This window comes from Hyposmocoma kahamanoa, unplaced genomic scaffold (assembly GCF_003589595.1).
Source record: "Hyposmocoma kahamanoa isolate Upper Pololo Valley unplaced genomic scaffold, ASM358959v1 88, whole genome shotgun sequence".
Lineage (NCBI taxonomy): Eukaryota > Metazoa > Arthropoda > Insecta > Lepidoptera > Cosmopterigidae > Hyposmocoma > Hyposmocoma kahamanoa.
This window is the reverse complement of record NW_020654466.1, coordinates 4,394,058-4,415,365: the sequence shown is the minus strand read 5'-3', so window position 1 is coordinate 4,415,365 and position 21,308 is coordinate 4,394,058. Positions and strand designations below refer to the sequence as shown.

General features: G+C 35.4%; 1 protein-coding gene across 1 annotated transcript in view; it reads left to right on the top strand.

The window, feature by feature from the left end:
* The window catches only part of LOC113235686 (WAS/WASL-interacting protein family member 1), a 53,468-nt gene that overhangs the window by 31,941 nt on the left and 219 nt on the right, over window positions 1–21,308 (top strand). Inside the window, exons 3-7 of the mRNA XM_026471535.1 lie at window positions 5,307–5,460; window positions 6,487–6,721; window positions 7,568–7,698; window positions 9,677–9,819; window positions 11,194–11,374. Coding sequence (XP_026327320.1) covers window positions 5,307–5,460; window positions 6,487–6,721; window positions 7,568–7,698; window positions 9,677–9,819; window positions 11,194–11,374 — 844 coding nt within the window. The remainder of the gene's footprint in view (window positions 1–5,306; window positions 5,461–6,486; window positions 6,722–7,567; window positions 7,699–9,676; window positions 9,820–11,193; window positions 11,375–21,308) is intronic.

Sequence of the window (21,308 nt, the reverse complement as noted above, 5' to 3'; positions counted from 1 at the left end):
ATTTTTTTTTATAATTATTAATACAAAGGTCGAACACTTACAAAAAAATTCCTTCGATCCGTCCGGATTCGAACCGACGTCTTCTAGCAAACCGTGCCAGTACTTTTTACAGTACTTTTTTTGTTGTCAAGTGACTGAAGTTAAGCGACACGCCTATCTATGACAGGTACAGTGACACTCAGAAATTTTAATTCCAACGAACTTTTGCCAGTGGTAAGTGCTACGACCAAGATAAGGAAGTCAAGGGCAATAAAAGATCCCTGGATGCCATTTAGCAGTGGCTTGGAAGCGAAGTAGAAAATAGTTCTCCGAGGATTCTATGGGCGTAAAAAGACACAAAAATATATCCTATGTTCCTATGGGAGCACAGCGACGAAAACGTCACACTGGAATCCCATAGGCTTTGAGGCATGAGAGTCAAGTGGCAGGAGTGAGATCTGATGGGCACTACCACTGTGCCGGTCACTCTGAAACATAAACTTGATGATCCCATGTGCCCGTAATTTCACCAGCACACTTACCCTTCAAATCCGGAACGCTAATACTCACATTACTGCTTGACAGGAGAAGCAGGTATGGTGGTAGTACTTCCCTGGACAAAGTCTTTGCACAAGTAGTTCTACTGCTTCTCGACTTTGTTTAGTCGAAATCAAAGCTCGTTATATAAATCTCGTTTTAAATCTCAGCTATGTGTATTGCTTTGCTGGCTTTTTAGAATTTGTAAGTAATGACTGTACACCAAATTAGTATTCGTACTGGTACAGGACTGTACTATTCCTTATAATAATAAAAAGAATGTACAGAGTATATTTCAGGTTTGTTTCGTCTTATCTAATTTCGGTGGCAATTTTTATTATTTAAGTATTCGAGTATGTAACAGTGATAAATAAATATTCAATAATATTTCAAGATAGCACACTCGCATATTGAAATGATAATATTCTAGAATATATAAATAATAAAAATTGCCACAGAAATTGGTTAGAGAAAACTGACCTGAAAATTACCCTAAAACTTTATTTTATGATCCTGTTAACACCATGCACATAAATAACTATTTTATATGTAAGAACTATCTACTTATATTTAAAAAAAGAAATTTATAGTCATCAATATTAACTTGCGTTCTCCCACACTGTAAAAGGAACACATCTATTTGACATCTTTTTTACCACAATCGTACGAAGTTGGCAGTCCCTGTGCAACCGTATCACAAATACATCACTCTCAAGCGTATTTGCGCACTACATCCGATTCGTATTCGTTCCGAATCAGGGGTCGACTCTCGATCTCCGTCCGACATCCGTCCGAAACAATTACTGCCAAATAAGCAATACTTGACCAAATCAAAAGACGCGTGATGCGAATGAAGCTTCATACTGGATACTTGTTTTTTAATTTTGTCGAATATTACTTATTTGACAGTAATTGTTTCGGACGGATGTCGGACGGAGATCGAGAGTAGCCCCCCTGATACGAATCGGACGGAGTGCGCAAACTTTGTAAGGGACATTGTTTACGGAATTGCTTAATACTGAGAGCTCGGTCATCGACCTACATGTAGAATGCTCTCATTTGTCACCTACATGCAGCGACACGAGTCAAGCTGTTATTATAATGAGGAAGAATAGTGTGTCTATAATAACACTGAATAGAATACGGGAGCTTTGATATGGAAACATAGATGGAAACATTACGACTAAGAATGTTAAAAAACGTGTCGTTTTGCACAATTTTTTTAACATGTCAGGAAGTAGCAAAATACCAGCGGCGCTGAGAAACAGTCCGTCGTTTTGCAGAGCTACAGAACTTTTTATCTCCAGCCACTATTTCTGTTACTAAACTCTGTGTAAAGTAGTTTTTATATTTATGTATAAATGTGTTAAGATAAGTAAACGATTTTATTATTATTATTAACTCAACAAATGCTGAGTGAATTTCAACGCCAAGTATTAATATTACTTTAACTCGAATTTTGTCGGTTTTACCATTTTTAATGCCAAATGGTTCAACTAATTTAAATTAAATTCATAATTAACAAAAAATAGAAAAAGCATTAAAATTTTAGAATTTATGATGAATTGTATGATAACCTAAAATAAAAAGAACCATTAATATATGTTTGAAAACGTTGCAATGTTTAGTGTTAATTACAGATGGCGATTTTAGACCTCGATGTTTAAATGTTAAGCTCTATTTCGACACCTCATATGAACATTACGCAAAATTAGTTTTTAGACCCGTTTTGTGTTTTGTTTCTTTGTTTTTTTTTCACAAAATTGTTTTTTTTTTTGGTATTTTTTTCCAATTTTACATTTCTTACAAGGTCGCAATCTTGCATTATTTTATTATAAGCGTCCTTTAATGAACGATACTACCAATATTATCAAGTTTTACAACGTTGTAATCACTATCAAATTCATCACCCGTTTGTGTCATTCACTCACCACGATTCCACGTTATTCTCACCTATACGACCCATCTGTTATGAAATCAGGTAAAAAAAACTACATTTACATATACAATAAAGAGTTACACAACATTTATATTAACAGCTGATTTTCTTGAGTAAAACTTGTTTATCGTTTAGCAAGAGTTGTTTAAATTGATCGGTAATTATCATCTGTTAAATTTCGCTCATTTCCTTGGTCACACTTCTTCAGGGGAAGCTTTTTGCTTCTTCTAAATGATGGAATATTCTACCTGAGCCCCGATTAGACTTTCTCTGTTATTATTAAAGGTCGGAATTAACAGTTAACATTTATAGTCTTCTTAGTTGCTTTTTATGATATCAATTACCAAGTGAGGTGACGAAAAAGTCGTGAGACGTAAATTGTTAAGTCCCATTTGCCTGTTATTTCACCAGCACAAAACCGGAACGCAGTAATAACACATAGGTAATACACACATAATAATAATATTAACACTTAATAATACCACATAACACATAGCTCACATAACTGCTTGGCGGTAGGAATAGGTTGGACGAACCCTTTACAAGGAGTTTAGTGCTACATGGAGCTCCATTGCTACAGATTTGCTCGATTTTTGACGATCGCTACTATCACTTATTAGCGATCGATGAATATTAAGTTTAAAAATCAAACAAATTTGTAGGCACCTACGCCTTATTTAAATTTCAAAGTGTCGATTGACACATAATTCGATGTTGATCGTCTATTGCTTACACATTTACTCACGTTGTTTGATCACACGTGTCGATCGTCAAAAAACCTCTAGACTCCGTTAGGTTTTCTCGATTGCTACACATTGGGAATTAAATGTTTTTTGTATTTATGTCACGTTACTATAAGCCGTTTAAAAGCTCAACACAAAGATTCGCAATGAGTACATAGAGAAATTCATATGATCTACTGGTTCGATCCGTAGCTCAGTTGGGAGAGCGGTTGCCACGTTGAGGCGACAAACCTTGGTTCGAGTCCAATCAGATTGAAGGAATTTTTCTTTGTGTGCTTATTGTTACTAAATCTTCTTCGTCTTATGGTATCCTTGGCATACATTGCATGCTTGCCATCGTGGTGAAAGATTTGCCAATCGGAGTAAGGTACTGTCCGACGTACAGGAAAGGAATGTTACGTCGTGCGGGGAGGCTCCTTTCATGCACCACATTATTAAATGATAATAACACTACACTGGTATTTAAGAAATTATCGTTTACACTTGAGTGTGTAAGGACGTATCGATTTCTGTAATGGTTCGACTACTTAATACCTTATCTAAAAACATTATATATACTTACCGTAATGCGTCATTCATTACTTAATCAAATTGAACGTTTATATTACGTAAGCTATGCGTAATTAACACGTTACAGTTTTATGTAGAATCGGCTGGCCCTTATTAATGATTGCATATTTTCAAATGTAAATTGTACTGAGATTTTTTATTATTATTTATGAATGAATTTATTATATTAGCATTTTAATAAGCAGTAGAGCTCATTGTGAAACAGTTCTGCTTATCTTACCTATTTTTGCCACCAAGCGGTAACGTGAGCATTACTGCGTCCCGGTTTTGAAGCGTAGGGGTGCTGGTGAAAGTACAGACATCATTTTCGTCTTATGTCTCATGGTGACGGGCGCAGTAGCAGAGCCTCTAAGATCTGTATGATTTAAAGTTCTGAGTGGTACTGCAACTGTAATGGACAGTTGTGTCGCTTACCACCAGATGCACGAGTTGTTCGTCCCGTCATTTGGTATCATAAAAAAGAAAAATTTAATGTCTTTTGATTTGATTTCTAGATCTTTGGACTGACGAAAGGTTAAAAGCGCCATTGAGCGAAAATGAGTCATATATGTATATATAGGGTTTTTCAACAAGAACTATATTTTGTAAAGAAAATAAAACAATAAATTTAGATGACAATGATTTAAATTTTTATTGTATTAAAAAGGTAAGGTTTGGCAATTATGAATAACAAATGATATCTGATAAATGTCCGCCACGACCACAGTTACAGATGTCGATTCTTTCATCAAAGTTTTCTATCACTCTTTGACGAAATGGTGGGTCAATTTCGTTAATCACTTCACGAATTTTGAGTTTTAAAGCTGCAATCGATTCCATTGGCTCCATACGGGCTTTGTCTTTAACATAACTCCATATAAATAATCCAGCGGTGTTAAATCACATGATCGAGCTGGGCACTTAGCAGCTGAATTCCGTGGAAATTTGGTTTGCAATAAATTCATTGTTTTGGTGGCTGTGTGACTTGTGGCACCGTCTCGGTGAAACCATATGTTAGTGATATCCATATCATCAATAATAGGCCAAAATTGAGTTGTTAACATTAGCATAGATAGTATTTCCGCATTTCCAGACGAATTTTTGGAAAAAAAAACGGCCCAAGTGACATAACCAGTCACATATACATGTAAAACTATAGATAGCCACTTTTTAGTGCTGCTTGTTGTTCAAGGGTCTTTATATGACGTATTACTTAAAATGCGACCAAGTGACAAATGGTCAAATAACCGTTTTGAATAACAAAAAATAGAACACAAAATTACAGGTGAAGACTGAAAATCAGAAATGCTGAGTCTTTAACCTTTTTGTCCATACTCAATTGTATTTTCTATTATTTTGGTTTTTAAGTATTCTGAGTCCTATGTTTTGGGGTTAAACAAATTATTTTTTATTTTTTTTATTCGTTATACTTTTTGCCGTTTCACTGCCTATATCATCAAGATACTACAGACTGGTTTCAATCAAGGCATCGAGTTGAGAACCTGAGTCTATTGCCGATCCATTTGAGTGTCCTAAAAATAAATCTTCTTTTGTTACAGAGTCCATCGGATTCAATACTGACCACCGGCTCGATATCGGATCGCATTAACATACTTCAGCAGCGGAGATCAGATCAAAGCTTACAGCCAAATGTCTCGAGCACTGTACAGAGGAATAAGAGCTCGTTACATAGCAGTGGACAGGGGTCGCTGGGTAAGAACATTTTTAAGTGTTACGACCGCTTAACTCTGTTTAAACTCCAAATTCAGCTTGAAATGACAAATCTCTGAAAAGACAGATTTGATAAAGAGGCAGTGTACACGCTTCTACATTAAAATTTCTAACTGTATTCAAAATTTGCCCTTTACGAGATCAAAAACTCTATGAATGATCTCCGTTTAGCTTTTTCAGTTTCTTTTTACTTAAGATATTATAAAATAAATAGTGTAAATGATAGATGTGTACAAATACGTATATATTTACAAGTTTCTTACTCATTCTACTTGGGGTAATGTCCTTTACGAATTAAATTTTGGTGAAATTACAGGCACGTGGGACTTTCAACTTGTGTCTCTGTGTGACGGGCGCAGTGGCAGTGCCCCTCAGATCTTTGCTATTTAAAGCTCTGAGCGGCACTGCAACTGTTAGGAACAGGCGTGTTGCTTACCACCAGGCGCACGACTTCTTCATCCCGTAATTCCGTCACTAAGTATCATAAAAAAATAATATAAAAATGAGTATCGTGTTTAATAAATGTGATGATTTCAATTTAAATATGAAGTTCAACGGCTTACCAGCAAAAAAGATGGCTGCATTTCTTAAGATGATTAACAGTGGTTGTTAAATAGAGTTTCCATATCTGTTGAATTTCGCAGAATTTTCTCTCTTCTTAGTGTTGTTTGCTAATAAATGTTTGTGTTGACAACGGAACTCGCGAATTTACAAACAACCACAGAATGTTGTTAAACAATTAATCGTCTTTTTTTACTTTTATTAGTCGAAATCTCAACGAAACAGAAACTGGTTCATAAATTCTTCCACAGTCTTTTGTTATTAGTGTACAGACAGACCAACAGTTGATTCAATTCCAATTAGTCGGTTTAGTCTTTGTCCCTGGCAAAATCACAAAATTAATTTCAGTATAACGCGTAATTGAAATTTACAAGCTGACATCTTCATTTATTAATATGAAGAGGAAAATTCGAAAATTCTTAAGACAAACTTTATTTCCGTCGTTAGGTGGCAGTATGTCATCCTTATCATCAGTGCCATCCACGCCCACACCTTCAGCGTCCCTCTCTGCGTCAGACCTTTCAGAGAGACCAAAGGTCTCCCACGGAAAGCCGAACCTCGCGCCCAAGCCTCCAACGATGGCGCCAGCTGTCTCAAACGATACTAGACCGTCGCCGCCGCCCAAGAAGTTGATTATTAACGGCAAATCCGCCACTAGAACACAGAGTATGAGGATGCCTAGGTAAGAAAATTCTTTTAATACTTGATATTAGAATCTCTGGCGAATTTTCCGAGGAAAGAATCGGATTTTGTAAGATTGTGTCAAGATATGCAAAGATTATGCTTTGCATGAGTAGTACATTTTCTCCAAGGAAGTACTTACACCATATCTATTTCTGTTCTGCCGCCAAGTTAAGTAATTTGAGCATTACTACATTCTGTTTTTAAAGGGACAGAACCGGTGAAACTACAGGCACATGGGGCATGTCAACTTTACGTCTTAGGGGTGCAGTGGCAGTGCCTTTCACATCTTTGCGATTGAAACCTCTAAGTAGAACTAGAATAGTTGTGGGTAGGCGTGACCCTCGACTTGTTCATCCCGTCACTTGATTTCTGAAAAAAAAAGACCGATGGCGTTGAACTTTTGCCGACTTCAGAAAAAGGAGGAGGTTCTCAATTAGGCTGTATTTTTTTGTATGTATGTTACGTGATAATTCCGGTATTTTGAACCGATTTTGATGATTCTTTTTGTTGGAAAGAGGGTATTTTAGTATTGGTCCCAGTTCAATTTGAAGAAAGTATTCCTCCTCTAAAGGTGGCAAACTAGTGGATGAATCCGATTTCGCACACTTTCCGGTAACCGATCTTAATAAAACTAGTCAAATAGATGTAATACCACCAACTTTTGAGATCAGTTTTTTAGTACTCTGATTATTGAGTACTGTGATTATTCTTATTATTACATAGGCGCATTTATACTCAATAGATGTAATTTATATAAGCAATTAAATATTGATTTATTTTCTTCATGTTATCAAAGATTGTCATTTTTTACTAAGATCGTGAGATTGCATGTATGTGTCCGCAGATCACCATCAGGATCGCCGCCGTCTCCACCCGAGGGTGGACTTCCGCTGCAGCTGCCGCCCGCGCCGCATCATCTGCCGCCCGGGCTTCATCATCTGCCCATCGCCACCAAGAACCCCGCTTCGCATTTCGGTATGTCACCTATTCTTTGTGTGAAATTTTAAATCTTTTCAGATTAAAGTAAACAATAAAGACTACATGGCGACTATAACAAAGTCGTTGTAGCAGGAAATCACTTCCAACCATTTGACACATAGTTTCCCAAACTTTTTACCTAACCGCCTACTTCGGCAATATAAAGAAAAATATTGAAAACTAATTCTATTTTTATATTAACTTAACACAAAAAATAATAATAATAAGTTTGTAGTTATCGAGTTTTTAGGTTTTCATGAATTTCACACATAGGAAATTAAACTATTTTTCCGGATTTAAATCGCGTTTTGTTTTCTCAGGTCCCATGTCAATCGTGACCACTTTGGGAAACTATTATATAATATGAACTTTACAGTGTAGAGGAATTTCTTTCGATGAAATTGCAATTTTATTTGACGTGTTTCGACAATATTTTGTGTTTATTTATTTATTTACTAATACCGTTTTTATTATATATAATTACAATTGTGTAGTATTATAATTGTTTGGTACAGTAAATACGTTTCATGCCACCAGTAACCAATTTTGTTGTAATTAGCAGGTTTTTTTTAAAAAAAAAAAGATCTCCGTTGGAATTTATCATTTACAGAGTTTTCTTTTATGAATTTCCTTTATATTAAATGATAATCGAGGGCACCAAGTCAGGATACAGTGTCAGTGGCTGGATTTTGTACGTTTAGTATTAGTGGCTAGCCATCGAGCTAGTAATCAACTGTCATTGCAATTTTTTTGGTATTCTGCTCTTCATGATGAGTCGATGGCGCGTCTACGGGGAAGTTATTAATATTATATGTATTTAATTTGAAGATTAAATTGCTGATTAAACGAGATAAAAATTAGGAAATGCATAGTCATTTCCATTGTAGTTTTAGTAAAGTAACATCAATCGTTAGTGATAGAATGAATGAATGAATAATAATAATAATAATAATAATAATGACAACGCACACACTCAACATAGCCCCGCACTAGGGAGACCCTGTGTCGCGGGTGCCATGGACACACATATAGACAATCACAAATTACACCCAAACTCACGAGAGAAATAAATGTAGGCCATACAAATATTTCTCCCGGCCCGGGAATTGAACCTGGGACCTCTGCGTGGCAGTCCGGCATGGTAACCGTTTGGCCACGAAGGCAGTTTAAACAAAATTTAGGTAGAAAAAAAATTTTCTGCAGAATGCCGTCACTGCCATTCCATAGAATCTCTATTGAGATGCAACTAGATTTTATTATCGTAATTTCAATATAGTCTCAGTGGAGTCCCAAAGGAATCACAAAGTGACACACAAAAAAAATAGCAGAATTGGGTCCAGGCCAATTGAAGAATGGCATTTAACGTCTAAAACTTTAGGTGGCCTAATTTCATTAATGAAGTAGTGTTTTCTAATCAGGTGATTAGACATCACATGACATTTCGTCTCTATTTCTGGTTCTATACTCGATAGTATATAACCAGAAATAGAGACGAAATGTCATTTAATTTGTTTGAAAAATATTCTGTCAAATCATTACGGTGACAGCTGCGCTCCGATTGACCAGCCCGAATTCGAAACAATTGGCGGGTCTCGTAAATTGTTTCACTTGAAATCGGCCAGTTTAACTTGATATATTTAATTACCGATGAAATGTAATTCCGTTTGTTTCGTAATTAGATGTTTTGCTGTTTTTCCCACACCACCGAATACAACTGCACACCATTGTGAGAGATATTGTCTTTATTACAATAAATACAGAATATTTTTGGAACATAACGTAAACACAGGTCAAGTTGTTGGCGCTGTACTATTTCAGCTTTCCAATTTGTGATTTCAAACGAGAGTTGATATAAGGCCCATTTGCCTGATCAGTGGCCAGGGAAGGATGGCCCTTATTTCGTCTCTATTTCTGATTATATACTCGATGATTGTACCCGTTGTCTCTCTGAATCATGCGTGCGTGTCCACTTCAGGCACTATGCGAGCGCCGCGGGGCCTCCGCCCGCCCGGCGTGTGCCCCCCTCCTCCGCCGGGAGCGCCGCCCCCGCCTCCCGCGCGCCACGGCTCCCTCGGGGTGCACCCGGCGCCACCGCCTCCGCCGCACCATAGACAAAACGTAAGTTCCATCATTCTTGTGGTTAAGGGCCGTTTTTAGCTTTCAATTTAGCTTCAGCTTCAACTGTATTCGTGTATTTTACTATATGGGGGAGCATACTCGTATTATTATCTTGTATCACACTCGCTCAACTTTTTGCATTGGGTTCAAATTAGCGATGCGCGAATTTGAATGGTACTAATCATTCGAATGGGCAAATCATTCGCCTAAGTCGAATCCAAGTACAATCATACCGATACCGAATGCCCCTGCGGTTCGGTCGGGTGCACGCGTCGAGTGATTATTACGTCGGAACTACTCGGAACTCCACCAGATTCACCATGTTCATATGAAAATATCCCTCTCCCCGTCACACTTATGGTATTTACCAAATGTCAGAGAGGGCTAGGCAGAAATGCTTTATGGATTAATACTACTAGTTAGTAATTAATGATCATTCGAATACGAAAATTAGTAGGTTACTAATTTGTCATTCGAATGACGGGATAATAATTACTAACGAGTTGAATATCAATATCATTCGCAATCGCGTATCGCTAGTTCAAATCTTTCATTTTTTTATATACCTGATAATTTATTTATAATTTACTTATCTGAACTTTGTATCAGACTTCGAAAATACATTAGTTGCTACGCGCCAGTGAAGCGAGCGAAGCTTTCTTGGCATCCATTAAATTAGCACAATTTCCGAACGGAACTCCTCGGCCGTTCCTCAACTGTTATGTACGAAATTTTAAGTTAGCATAAAAAATACAATTGTACAGGTCATTTATGAAACCCAAATTTTGAGCTTCGACCTGTGACTTAAGATAATTAATGTCATTGAAGTTAATGTCATTGTTAAGTCTGTGGGAATATTTTAGAGGCAGTATAGCCTTTGACATCAACCAGTCCTTGGATGATAGATTCAAAAACATTTAGATAATTTTGCGCGCGAAAATGTGCAGAACAACATTCAGCCTTGTTATTAGTATAATAAATAATCTCAGTACAGAGTTTTAAAAAACCGATATCAAAAGTTCGTGGAATTACATCTATTTGCCAAGTTTTATTGAAATCGGTTACCGGAAAGTGTGCGAAACCGTATTCATCCCCTAGTTTGCCACCCTTAGAGGTGGAATATTTTCTTCAAATTTAAATGGGACCAATCAAAAACGGTTAACAAATGCCGGCGTTATCGCGTAACATACATACAAAAAAAAAAAAGATAAAAGTCCTCCTTTTTTGAAGTCGGTTAGAAATATAACTCTCTCGGAAAGTCCATATTACGAATTGTGATAGTATGCGAAGAGTTAGGTAAACATGCTGATAACGCCAGGCCCCGTTATAAAAATACAGTCAGAGATAGCACCAATCGTGATTCTGCCACTTCAGAGCGTCGTGTCCCAAAATGGCGATGACGTGCCCGCGCCGCCGCCGCCCGTGCGGGGTTCCTCCATGCGCGCGGTGGACTTCGAGGCGCGCTTCGGCGACCTCTTCAACCCCCCCACAGGCTTCCCTCCCCCCGACCCCTTCCTACGCTTCGCGAAGGACTACAGCAGCGCCACAGTCGGCGGTAAGTACTATTGAGCTTTGCAGGTAGATCGTATGGGCACCCTTCTCAGCTTGGTGTTGCTACATGAATTGTCCTGTATTACATTTGTGTCATTGTTAAAATGTTACTACAAGCATGTGTACATCGAATTTCTGTTTTCAAATGTCACGTATTACCAACGGATAAGTAAAAGGAAAATGTTTATTAGCGGAGATCAGAATATGCAAGTAATAGTATGGAGCAGTGAAATTCCGGTGTAATTGAAAATAAAAGCCAAGCATTCAAAAGAAAATACTTCTATTTTTACTTACAATTACAAAACGTTTCTTCTAAATATTGTACTGTATCAAAGTGATTACCAGTTACACATAAAAAATATAGAACAAAATACAATGCAATAATTCCGGCATTTTGTAGAAGGTATTACATTCTATCTACATTATCCATTCTTTTCCATTATTCATTATTTATCTTTATTTCCATATATCATTCTATTCCATTCTATGTACATTACTTATTCTGTTAATTCCGACCTTTGTTTTTAATCACTGATTAATATAACATTTTGTCAGTAGCAGATTGCATTAATTATAAAGCCGTAGATTTTTTCGTATAAAGTGATAAATAAGTTGTAAATATAACGTGATATACTACAGTAATCCCCGATCTATCAACTTATCGATTCAATATCGTGGCGTATTAACTTTGTCTAATGAATACAATAATGTCATAAAATGGTCACAAAGAGCAATGGCGAATTCTCATAGAAATTTTTGTTGACGTAATTTGTTCATACAAATTACGTTTGTTTATGAAAAATATGCGAAAATATAGTTACTTAATTCCTGAACAAATTTGATTTTGGGTTAAGTCTGGGATTAAAGATATTCTAGTTTGAAGTTTTAGTGGTTATGTTTTACATAATTGAATGGAATATATTCGGTGTTTATATAAAAATAAACTACAGAAGCCTCAAACAGACTTATAGAACCGAACCGGTGCCATGTGTTTGTGATGTGACAAGAGTACAGAGGAAAATCTTTTTTATAAGGTGTGGTCAAAAGGTTAAAGGTAGTTAAGCTATAACAAAAAAAAACTGACTACGTACCATGCCCTGGTACCATGTTTGGTCAGTTTTACCACTTTCTCGTGTAGCACATTAGGAGAATGAATTGTCTATTTTATTTTTTGTCATAAAGTATGTAACGTCTTCTTGCAAATCGGTCGAATCAGCACATTTGATATTACGTGAACTAACTTAGTGTGGACCTATCTGTACTTAGGTATTGAACATCTCTTTTTGGCGGTTAGATGTCGATCAACGTTAAGAAACTGACAGTTGTAGATATCAGTCCGGTTACATACTAATTAGTAAATTGAGTATAATTTAAATATGATTTTATTTACAGACTTAGACATATATCATTTGAAAAACTTAATGAATTAATTTTATTATTCAAACTTGTAATTCTGACATTTGGGCTCAATTTATATTGCGGCGGAACGGAATGGAAGCGAATTTTTGTAACGATATTGTACATTGCGTTATGAACATTATGGTCAATGGTGTAAAGTACAAACTAGATACGAACCAAAAATCAGCTCGCGCGTCTTCAGCGGAATTCTCGCGCATTCGCGATCCGCGGGAAGTGGCGCGAAGGCAGGCGCAGTGTGACGTCAAACGTCCACGAAATACGACAGCCTCATGGCGCGGTCGCTGGAATGCTCGAGGCCGCGCACCTTCTCGCGCAGCGAGACTAAATTGACGCTTCCATTCCGTTCCGCGGCGATGTAAATTTAGCCTTAAAGACTAAAGAATTCTTTCAACAATAATTTCACCATTGTTCTTTAAATAATCATATTTTTTTTTCTATGACGTGTTTTCGTAGGTCGGGTATTACTTATTTGACAGTAATTGTTTCGGGCGGATGTCGGATACAGAACGGGGATAGACCCCCAGATACTATGGCTTCACCCATCGATTTGTTTACATCAAAACAGAACGTAAAACTTTGAATCGAACCGAATTGAGGCTATCAGCACAAACGTGGCGTAAACCAGTTTAATTTTTTTGTAAAAAACATTTAATAATTAAATGTTTTTTATACACGAAACTAACATCCAAATATAAAATAGTTATGTAAAGTAACATTGTAGAAAAAAATCGAGTGTGGGCTACACCACTTTTGCGCTGATAGCCTCAATTGTAAGTTACGTGTCCATTCTTGGTACAAGGGAAACCTATCGTAGTTATGCTAGTTGGTGTAATGGTGGCACTTCACATGGCTGTTTGTATTTGACTATTTGAAATATTTGGCAAACAATCACCATGTATCATCGATGGTACGTGTGATAAAGTATTTGCATTGTTTGCCTATTCGACAACTAGGGTAAATACCAAACTCGCGTTGTCGCGCGCTGATCGGTATCTCGACTCACATCAAAGGAGCCAAAGAGGTTTGCCTCTTACGCTAGTGAATTGTCCACACTACTTATCGGCATCATGTATAGACGGCCATATTTGTCAGTATTTGCGTGTTTGTCTGTACGTCAAACATTTTTTCAGGTACATCAAACACCCAATAACGAATACAAGTAGCCATGTGAAGTATCGGCATTACAGTATATTGTATATTTGTGACAGTGAGTAATTTACAAGTACATTTCGACGGAACAGATATTTGGCGATACACAAATACGTGTGTAGAGTAAAAAATAAAGTTGTAAAGCAACATGTTTAGTATCTAACTAAAGACAATTCATGTAGTAACACCTGACCGTTTTGAACTTGGTTATTGAAAACGGTGCATATTAAAAAAGTGTTGTTGTTTTGAAAAGGTACATTAGAAAGTGTCAACTATATACATAACCGATTATGGATTTGTAAAATTATTTACAAAAACTAAACTTGTAGAAAGTAGTGTAATAAAAACTATCGCAGATAGTATTTTACATTGACTTTGAAATAATTATATCGAACATTTAAAACGAAGTATTCGAACTTGAAAACCACACGGTTATAGGAATATTAAACATGCTCACAATCCAATAAATCATCAAAAAATTAATTGGAACTGAACATGTTAAGCTACCAATAAGTAGTCTTTATTCTGATTAAATGGAAAGCGGGAGAAAAGTAATTAATTCCTATAGGTTGTTTATTGTTAGTCCATATTTATCAGCGCCACTGCAGCGCATCTACAAACGTCAAATTTGAAGACCCCTATGAGCGTTCGCGCACTACGTCCGATTCGTGTCAGTTTCGAAACCGCGAAATGACGGGCCGAAATGTCATTTTATCTCTATACTCAAGCCAAATTCGATGTAGAATGTTTGATAACAAAACGTTGCTAGGAACCAATGATGACATAGGAAAAGAACTTTTTTTCAATGCTCATTATTAAGGCTTTCTCTGCCCACGGCTTGCTCCCTTAATTGGAATTTAAATAGATAAGTAGGTAATTGGGTTATGTAGAAGTAATACTTACCTAGACAATTGTTATAAACTTTACAAAATACCTATTGATACGTATGATTTAGGAATAAAAATAAGTGCATCTTAATATTTACTGCTAGATGATAGGTAAGGGTAGATGAAAAGAAACAAAATTGTAAGACTTTATTTGATATCCAGCAACTATTTCCGATTCTGAACTTGAATTACTACCAGAACTCAAATGTTTGCAATCTCTCCCTTCAAATGAAAAAGTCACTAGGGGTGACAGTTTTACATATAATTAATTACTGGCCATTTTACGTAATTTGAAATTTCTGTTGAATATATTCATTTTTTTTATAATATTAACGCACACACTCAACATAGCCCTGCATTTGGGAAACCCTGTGTCGCGGCTGCCACACACACATAGACAACCACATGTTACACCCAAACTCACGAGATAAATAAATGTAGGCCATACAAATATTTCTCCCGGCCCGGGAATCGAACCTGGGACCTCTGCGTGGCAATCCGGTATGGTAACCATTCGGCCACGGAGGCAGTTAAATTTCAAATCATTATAAGCATGTCTTCAAGATTTAGTATTATCCATAATCTAGTTGAATTTCGGGGGAATTGTGGTAACTGTAAAAGAGTCTTGAGATGAAAACCCTAAAAATCATGTTTTTGTTTGTTGACATTTATTCTACATCGAATTTGGCTAGAGTATAGGTATAGGTGTACAAGCGATATTCGTGTTTACGCGTCATCAAATCGGACTTATGGCACAAGCGACATCCGAAGTGGGTCAGAGTTTTCTAGATTTGTATCGTCCCGTATTCGGAAATAGTGCTGTGCAGAAACGCGCTTATTCAGTACAGCGAAAATCTAAAGAGACGTGTTTGTTTGTTTTAACGACCAATGCGATATCATTGTTATCGCTCTTTTGGATCCATAATGGCAACAAGGTGCAGATTCGCGCAAACTCGAAAATAATTTAATATAGGTTGTGCTTTTCGTTATCGGTGGCAAAGGTACAGAACATTACTTTAGAGTTGTCAAATTAGTCAGATCCATAGATCAATACGTTTTCACCAGCAATAAATTTATAAAAAAGGTAAAATGCAGTCTTCTAAGGCCCCCTGGTCTAGAATACCAGTTTAGTTCAATTCGTTATTGCATTAACCATAATGTTACATAGGATGATAAAGGCTCAAAGCAAAATTAACAGTGCATTATGGATTCTGTAGGGTCCACTGCCAATATTTTGAACAGAGAGAGGAGGTTCACTTTTTACAAACTTATATTTATATTATATTATTGGTTCATATTTTTACATTTGCAAATTAAAGAAGCATATTCTATTGATTAATATTGATCCAATAAGATGACCTTGTTATTTAATTTTATTATTTAATAATTATGAATTGTCCACCCGATGGAAAATGACTACCGCGTCAGTTTATTTTAGATGATTAATATCGCAAATGTTTTATTGGCCGTAAGATATAAGATTTTAAATCTTCCATGCTTGCGATTGCGCCCTTTACACCGACACAACTGCTATACACCAGCATACGCAAGGCACAGATACACTAAATTAAAGTTAGCGTTTTTTCGAATCGTCACATTGTTGTCACATATATGGGCGCTATCGTTGTTGTACTGACTCATGGAATACGTTAAAAGAATAGTGAATTTAACATCCGTTTTATCACTTGACGTTGAGAGATTACTTATACAGAAGCCCAACAATTTAATAGGAATATAAAAATGTTCAATAATTATAAAAAAAAAAGTTTTACAAAGAAAATAGAGCAAGCGCACAGAACAATGCTCTGATTAGTCATATGAGAACTATGTATCATATATTACATGATATCATGTACTCTGTACATATAGGGTAACAATAAGTGCAATAGGTACAAGTAAAACAATGTTGACATAATAAGTATAGGCCGTATTTTGTATAGAATAAGAGTCATGTTATGCAGAAACCAAATTTCTCTATACGGGCTGTCAATATAAATTACATTGTGGGTGTTACAGAATGGCAGAGTGTAACCTTGCTTGTTTATGTAACAATTAATTCTATATTTTATTACTCTAAACGATGAGGCTAGTTACACCTTCATATTTTTTTAAAGTTCCCAATATCGTTAAACGATGATTTTGTCGTCATAGTCAATAGTTTGCACATCGCTAGAGACTGAATAACGATTATGACATAGTCGAGTCTAATCATGTCATAGTAAAGTGATGTTAACAATTCTGTAGCACCCTGTATAAGAGTTTACATATTACGTTTAAAAAGTTTATATATGTTTCTCTGCATGATCATGCATGAATTATGTCTTCGTACCTTTTATTAAGTGTCCTTATTACTCGTCTTAGTTTTGGAATGATAAGTCTCTTAGACAAGTTCTATTATGCTTTTAAATACGTCTTTGTTGTGCGTTTTACTAGATCTTATAAAAACTCGCCATAAGGTTGAAATTGTTATAACACAATCACATTGTTTTGTTGGTGGTTTGCTAATTTAGATGGCGCTGGTTCTAAGAGATTAAGGTGTCATAGCGCATTCTCAATTATAAAATTAGAACATTAAAAAAAGGAAATTTTTTGAGAACAAGGAGTTCTTAGTAAGAAACTAGAAAAATGCTGGAAGGGTGAATACAACTTGTGTGTACTTGGATGATAAAAATCCACACGAGTAATCAGTTTGGCTCTTCCAGGTTGCGTCTATAGTTTATTATAATAAATATTGTAAATGATAAATATGAACAAATATCTATTGGTAGAGCAACCCGTAGGTTCTTGAGCGTTCTTCTTACTTCTTAGGGGAATCTGCTTGAATGAGTAGTCAATTGTGATTTGTTTACTAAAATATCTTTATTTTTTAGTAATAAAGATATTTTGAATTTGCATCAGAAAAACAATTACTAAGACTGAAAAGCAAGTAGTAAACCAAAAAAGTATTAATTCACATTTGTTAAAACGCATTACAGAAACGATTTTTTTAATGAATAGTAAGTATTCTACAGAAGTATATTCTTTATTGCTCACATTTTTATTATTATTTAGTTATTTACTTATTTTAAGTTTTCAAGTACACTTTAATAGGTAAATACGTGATTCCCCAAAAAATACAATTTATTTTGCGGAAAAAAATGCATTTATGTTTCATTCCAGGATGTGAATTTATGTTTTAAATAATCTAGCCATATGTGGCATCGTTATTCATGAACCATAGTCATACCAAATTTCTTTCGTTAACAAACTTTTTCAGAGTTCATCCAAAATTGCCCATTAAGTTTAATCCTCGCACATCATCGATGTGACCAGGAAAAATTAACTGTCATGCATAAAATTATCCCATCACGGGGGTCACATTTCTAAAATCATCCGACTTATTGGCTTTCAAAAGGCAGTCATATTTATTAGATATAGATGTCAATTTTGCTGCAGACTACTTCATTTAATTTAGAATATATTTTAAACTACTTCCACATTACTCAGTGGTTTCCATAAAAATTTGACGCATTATTTACGAGTACTAAAGCATAGAAAATATTAAGACTTCATTCGTGGTATCCCTTCTTACTTTACAATTTTTAAACTGAATGAAACTAATAACTTTTGATTTAATTTAAGTTACAAAATAGGTTTGCAGCATAATTGATACTCTCATTATAGATAATATAATTAGCAATTACAAATTGTATCCGTAGATATTTATGTTGAGTCATTAATGTTATATCCATGTAGATTAGTTAGATCATTTTTATTGTATGCTTTTGTTACATGTATCCAATTGTTGTCAATCTTTTATAGGAAATTTGTTTCACACAGTATGGCCAAATTATAAATAGGTCATTTTGTCTTGCCGATGGAGGAAAAACAAAATGGCGGCGTAATTTGCATTTTGATCACCAAGTACATGTAACAATAGCTATATTATCTGCACGAGTAACGGTTTATGTCATAAAATTGGTTACGTAGATGATTCGTTGTGATTTTAATATAGTGAGGTGCCATTTACTGCAAACTTTATGTATTTTATCATATATAACAGTGACGGCTTTACATATTATTTGTTTTATTTCACACTATTTTAAATTGAAGTGTGCTGTATGGGGAGTAACGCAAACACTATAACAAATCAAAACTGTGTTCAGTAAAACACAAGGACGACATTCGCCATCCTTCAAATATCAGCCGAGTTTTGCGATGTAACTACATTTATTTGAATTTAAAGTAACTTTATTACTATTTTTGAATATATCGACTCATCCGTAGAACAAAGATCTATATGCAAGACTGCTTGTTCTCAGGACGTAATACATTTCGTTCGTTCTTCTTCGCTGTGGATGTCAGATCGACCCTTGTTCGATTTTATATTTCCGAAACGAAATAAGAATATATGAATTCTCAAAACGCCTTTACATAAGCCTTAATTTGAATAACGAAATTATTATCATAACGTACTTATTCTCTTTTCGTTATATAATCACATCAGACTCTGTTCTTCGGATGAGTCGATATGTTCGTCAACATGTAGAATTGTCAATGCCCTTTTAAAAAAATAATTGCTATATAACGAACGATATTGTGCACGTTCCAATTTTAATTCTTACTTCACTTCAGTGTTGCAGTTACTAATCAAACAGGCACTTGATACGCTTTTTTAGTATGGAGAAGCAACAGGTATTGTGATACATTGATGTACGATGCTTAATATTTATATTATTTTGGATAATAAAAGAGTACTCCTATTCAAGACTTTTTAAGTATTTCATTGTTACCTGTGTTGTTTAGCTTCCTTGTGAACGTATGTCGTGCTTAGCGAAGCATTTTATGTCGATTGTATAGGGGTCCATTCACAAACACACATGTTATCGGTTGAAGTTATAAGCAGGTGATATTTTTAAAGAAGCTCGTAATAAGATGCTTTTTACAGGTCGCTCATTTTTGCTACACGAGGTTATTTAAGTTTGAGGGTCGTATTCTAGAACTCTACTCAATGCTCAAGTCAGGATTTGAGTATGGTTTAAAGCACTCGAAATCATACTCAAGGCCCCTGCCATTAGGGTCGTATTTCCAGTGCTTGTGTTGCCAGTGCAATCCTGACTTGAGCATTGATTAGAGTTCTAGAATACGACCCTGAATAAAGTTAATGAGTTATTCTGATATTGGCCAGTGAATGGGGCCTTTACTTATTTTGATATGAGTTATTCATAGTTTGAGTCAACTTACATTGGTGTTGGTTTTCAAAATTCATAAGACTATTATTTACATTAATTTTGTATCGATCCTTAATAAAAACCAATTTGACAATATTGCAAATAGTCCAAACTAGGTATAAATTTAAATAATTGATTGTCGTTATAAATTTCTGTCAATTTGGTTTTTCACAATTACACAAAAAGAATCGGCCGCATTTAATTAAACATTAAGGTATTTCCATGCATATCTGAGTTGATTGGGTTTTTCAAAATTAACCATAACACAATTTGGTTGTGGTAAAGCTCACACTATGAATCAGTACATTAATTATCTTACGTGCTGGACAGCAGATAAATGAAAGATATGTGAAAGTGACAATACAATATGAAAAGAGAAAGACGTCCGCCTGACTTGTATTGTGTGCTGTCCCGCATTCAAGATAACAAATGCTCTGCGTAAAGCTATTACAGTAAAATAGATTATCTACAATTGTAGAAGTCAATTATCTTATTACCAGCTTTAACTTTCATTAATTCATAGACAAAGTGTACTGCGTTCTACGAACAGCATGTATGGGTAAGTTATCTTTCACATTTCTTTTGCATGGTATTTTATTATATTAGATTTGGTTTAGGATGTCAGAGGTGTTATATTTGGTTGCACACATTTTTGAACCCCATTTGGCAAGATTATAGACTGCATCGTTATACCTTTTTAAACGAGCATGTGGTGATAATTACTATATTTATAATTGCTGGGTGAAAACTGGTAACTATGAAGGGCTAATGTGGTTAAATAACGTGTGTAAAATATTGTTTCCCAAATATACTTTCACAATTGTTTGGCAAATATCTTGAGAAAATTTAAAAGCTGACATGTCACCTGATAATTTTGAAGTTAAATGTCATCACGTCGGTTGACGTGTTGGCTAATGAATATAGCTCTTTGACAAATGTGAATTTTTATCCACAGGATATATTTGGGAATTGTAATAGCTTGGTACGTTTGTAGAGATCGTTGATATGCGCTTTTTATTTGCATGAGTCATTGCATGGATCCATGGTAACTACTGCACGTCACGCATTCTGCTTCATCCGTGCACAACGGCACTTGAATGCAAGAGAACAATTTTATATGACATGACTTTTATCGTAGACAAAAGTGCTAAGTGAGACTAAATTAATCTATGTAAATATGGTTAATAAGGAGTTCAATGTGTAGCAAAAACAATTTTGGCTAGCCAGTCAGGAGCAATAACATGATGTAAATACAATTATTTCCTTTTTCGTT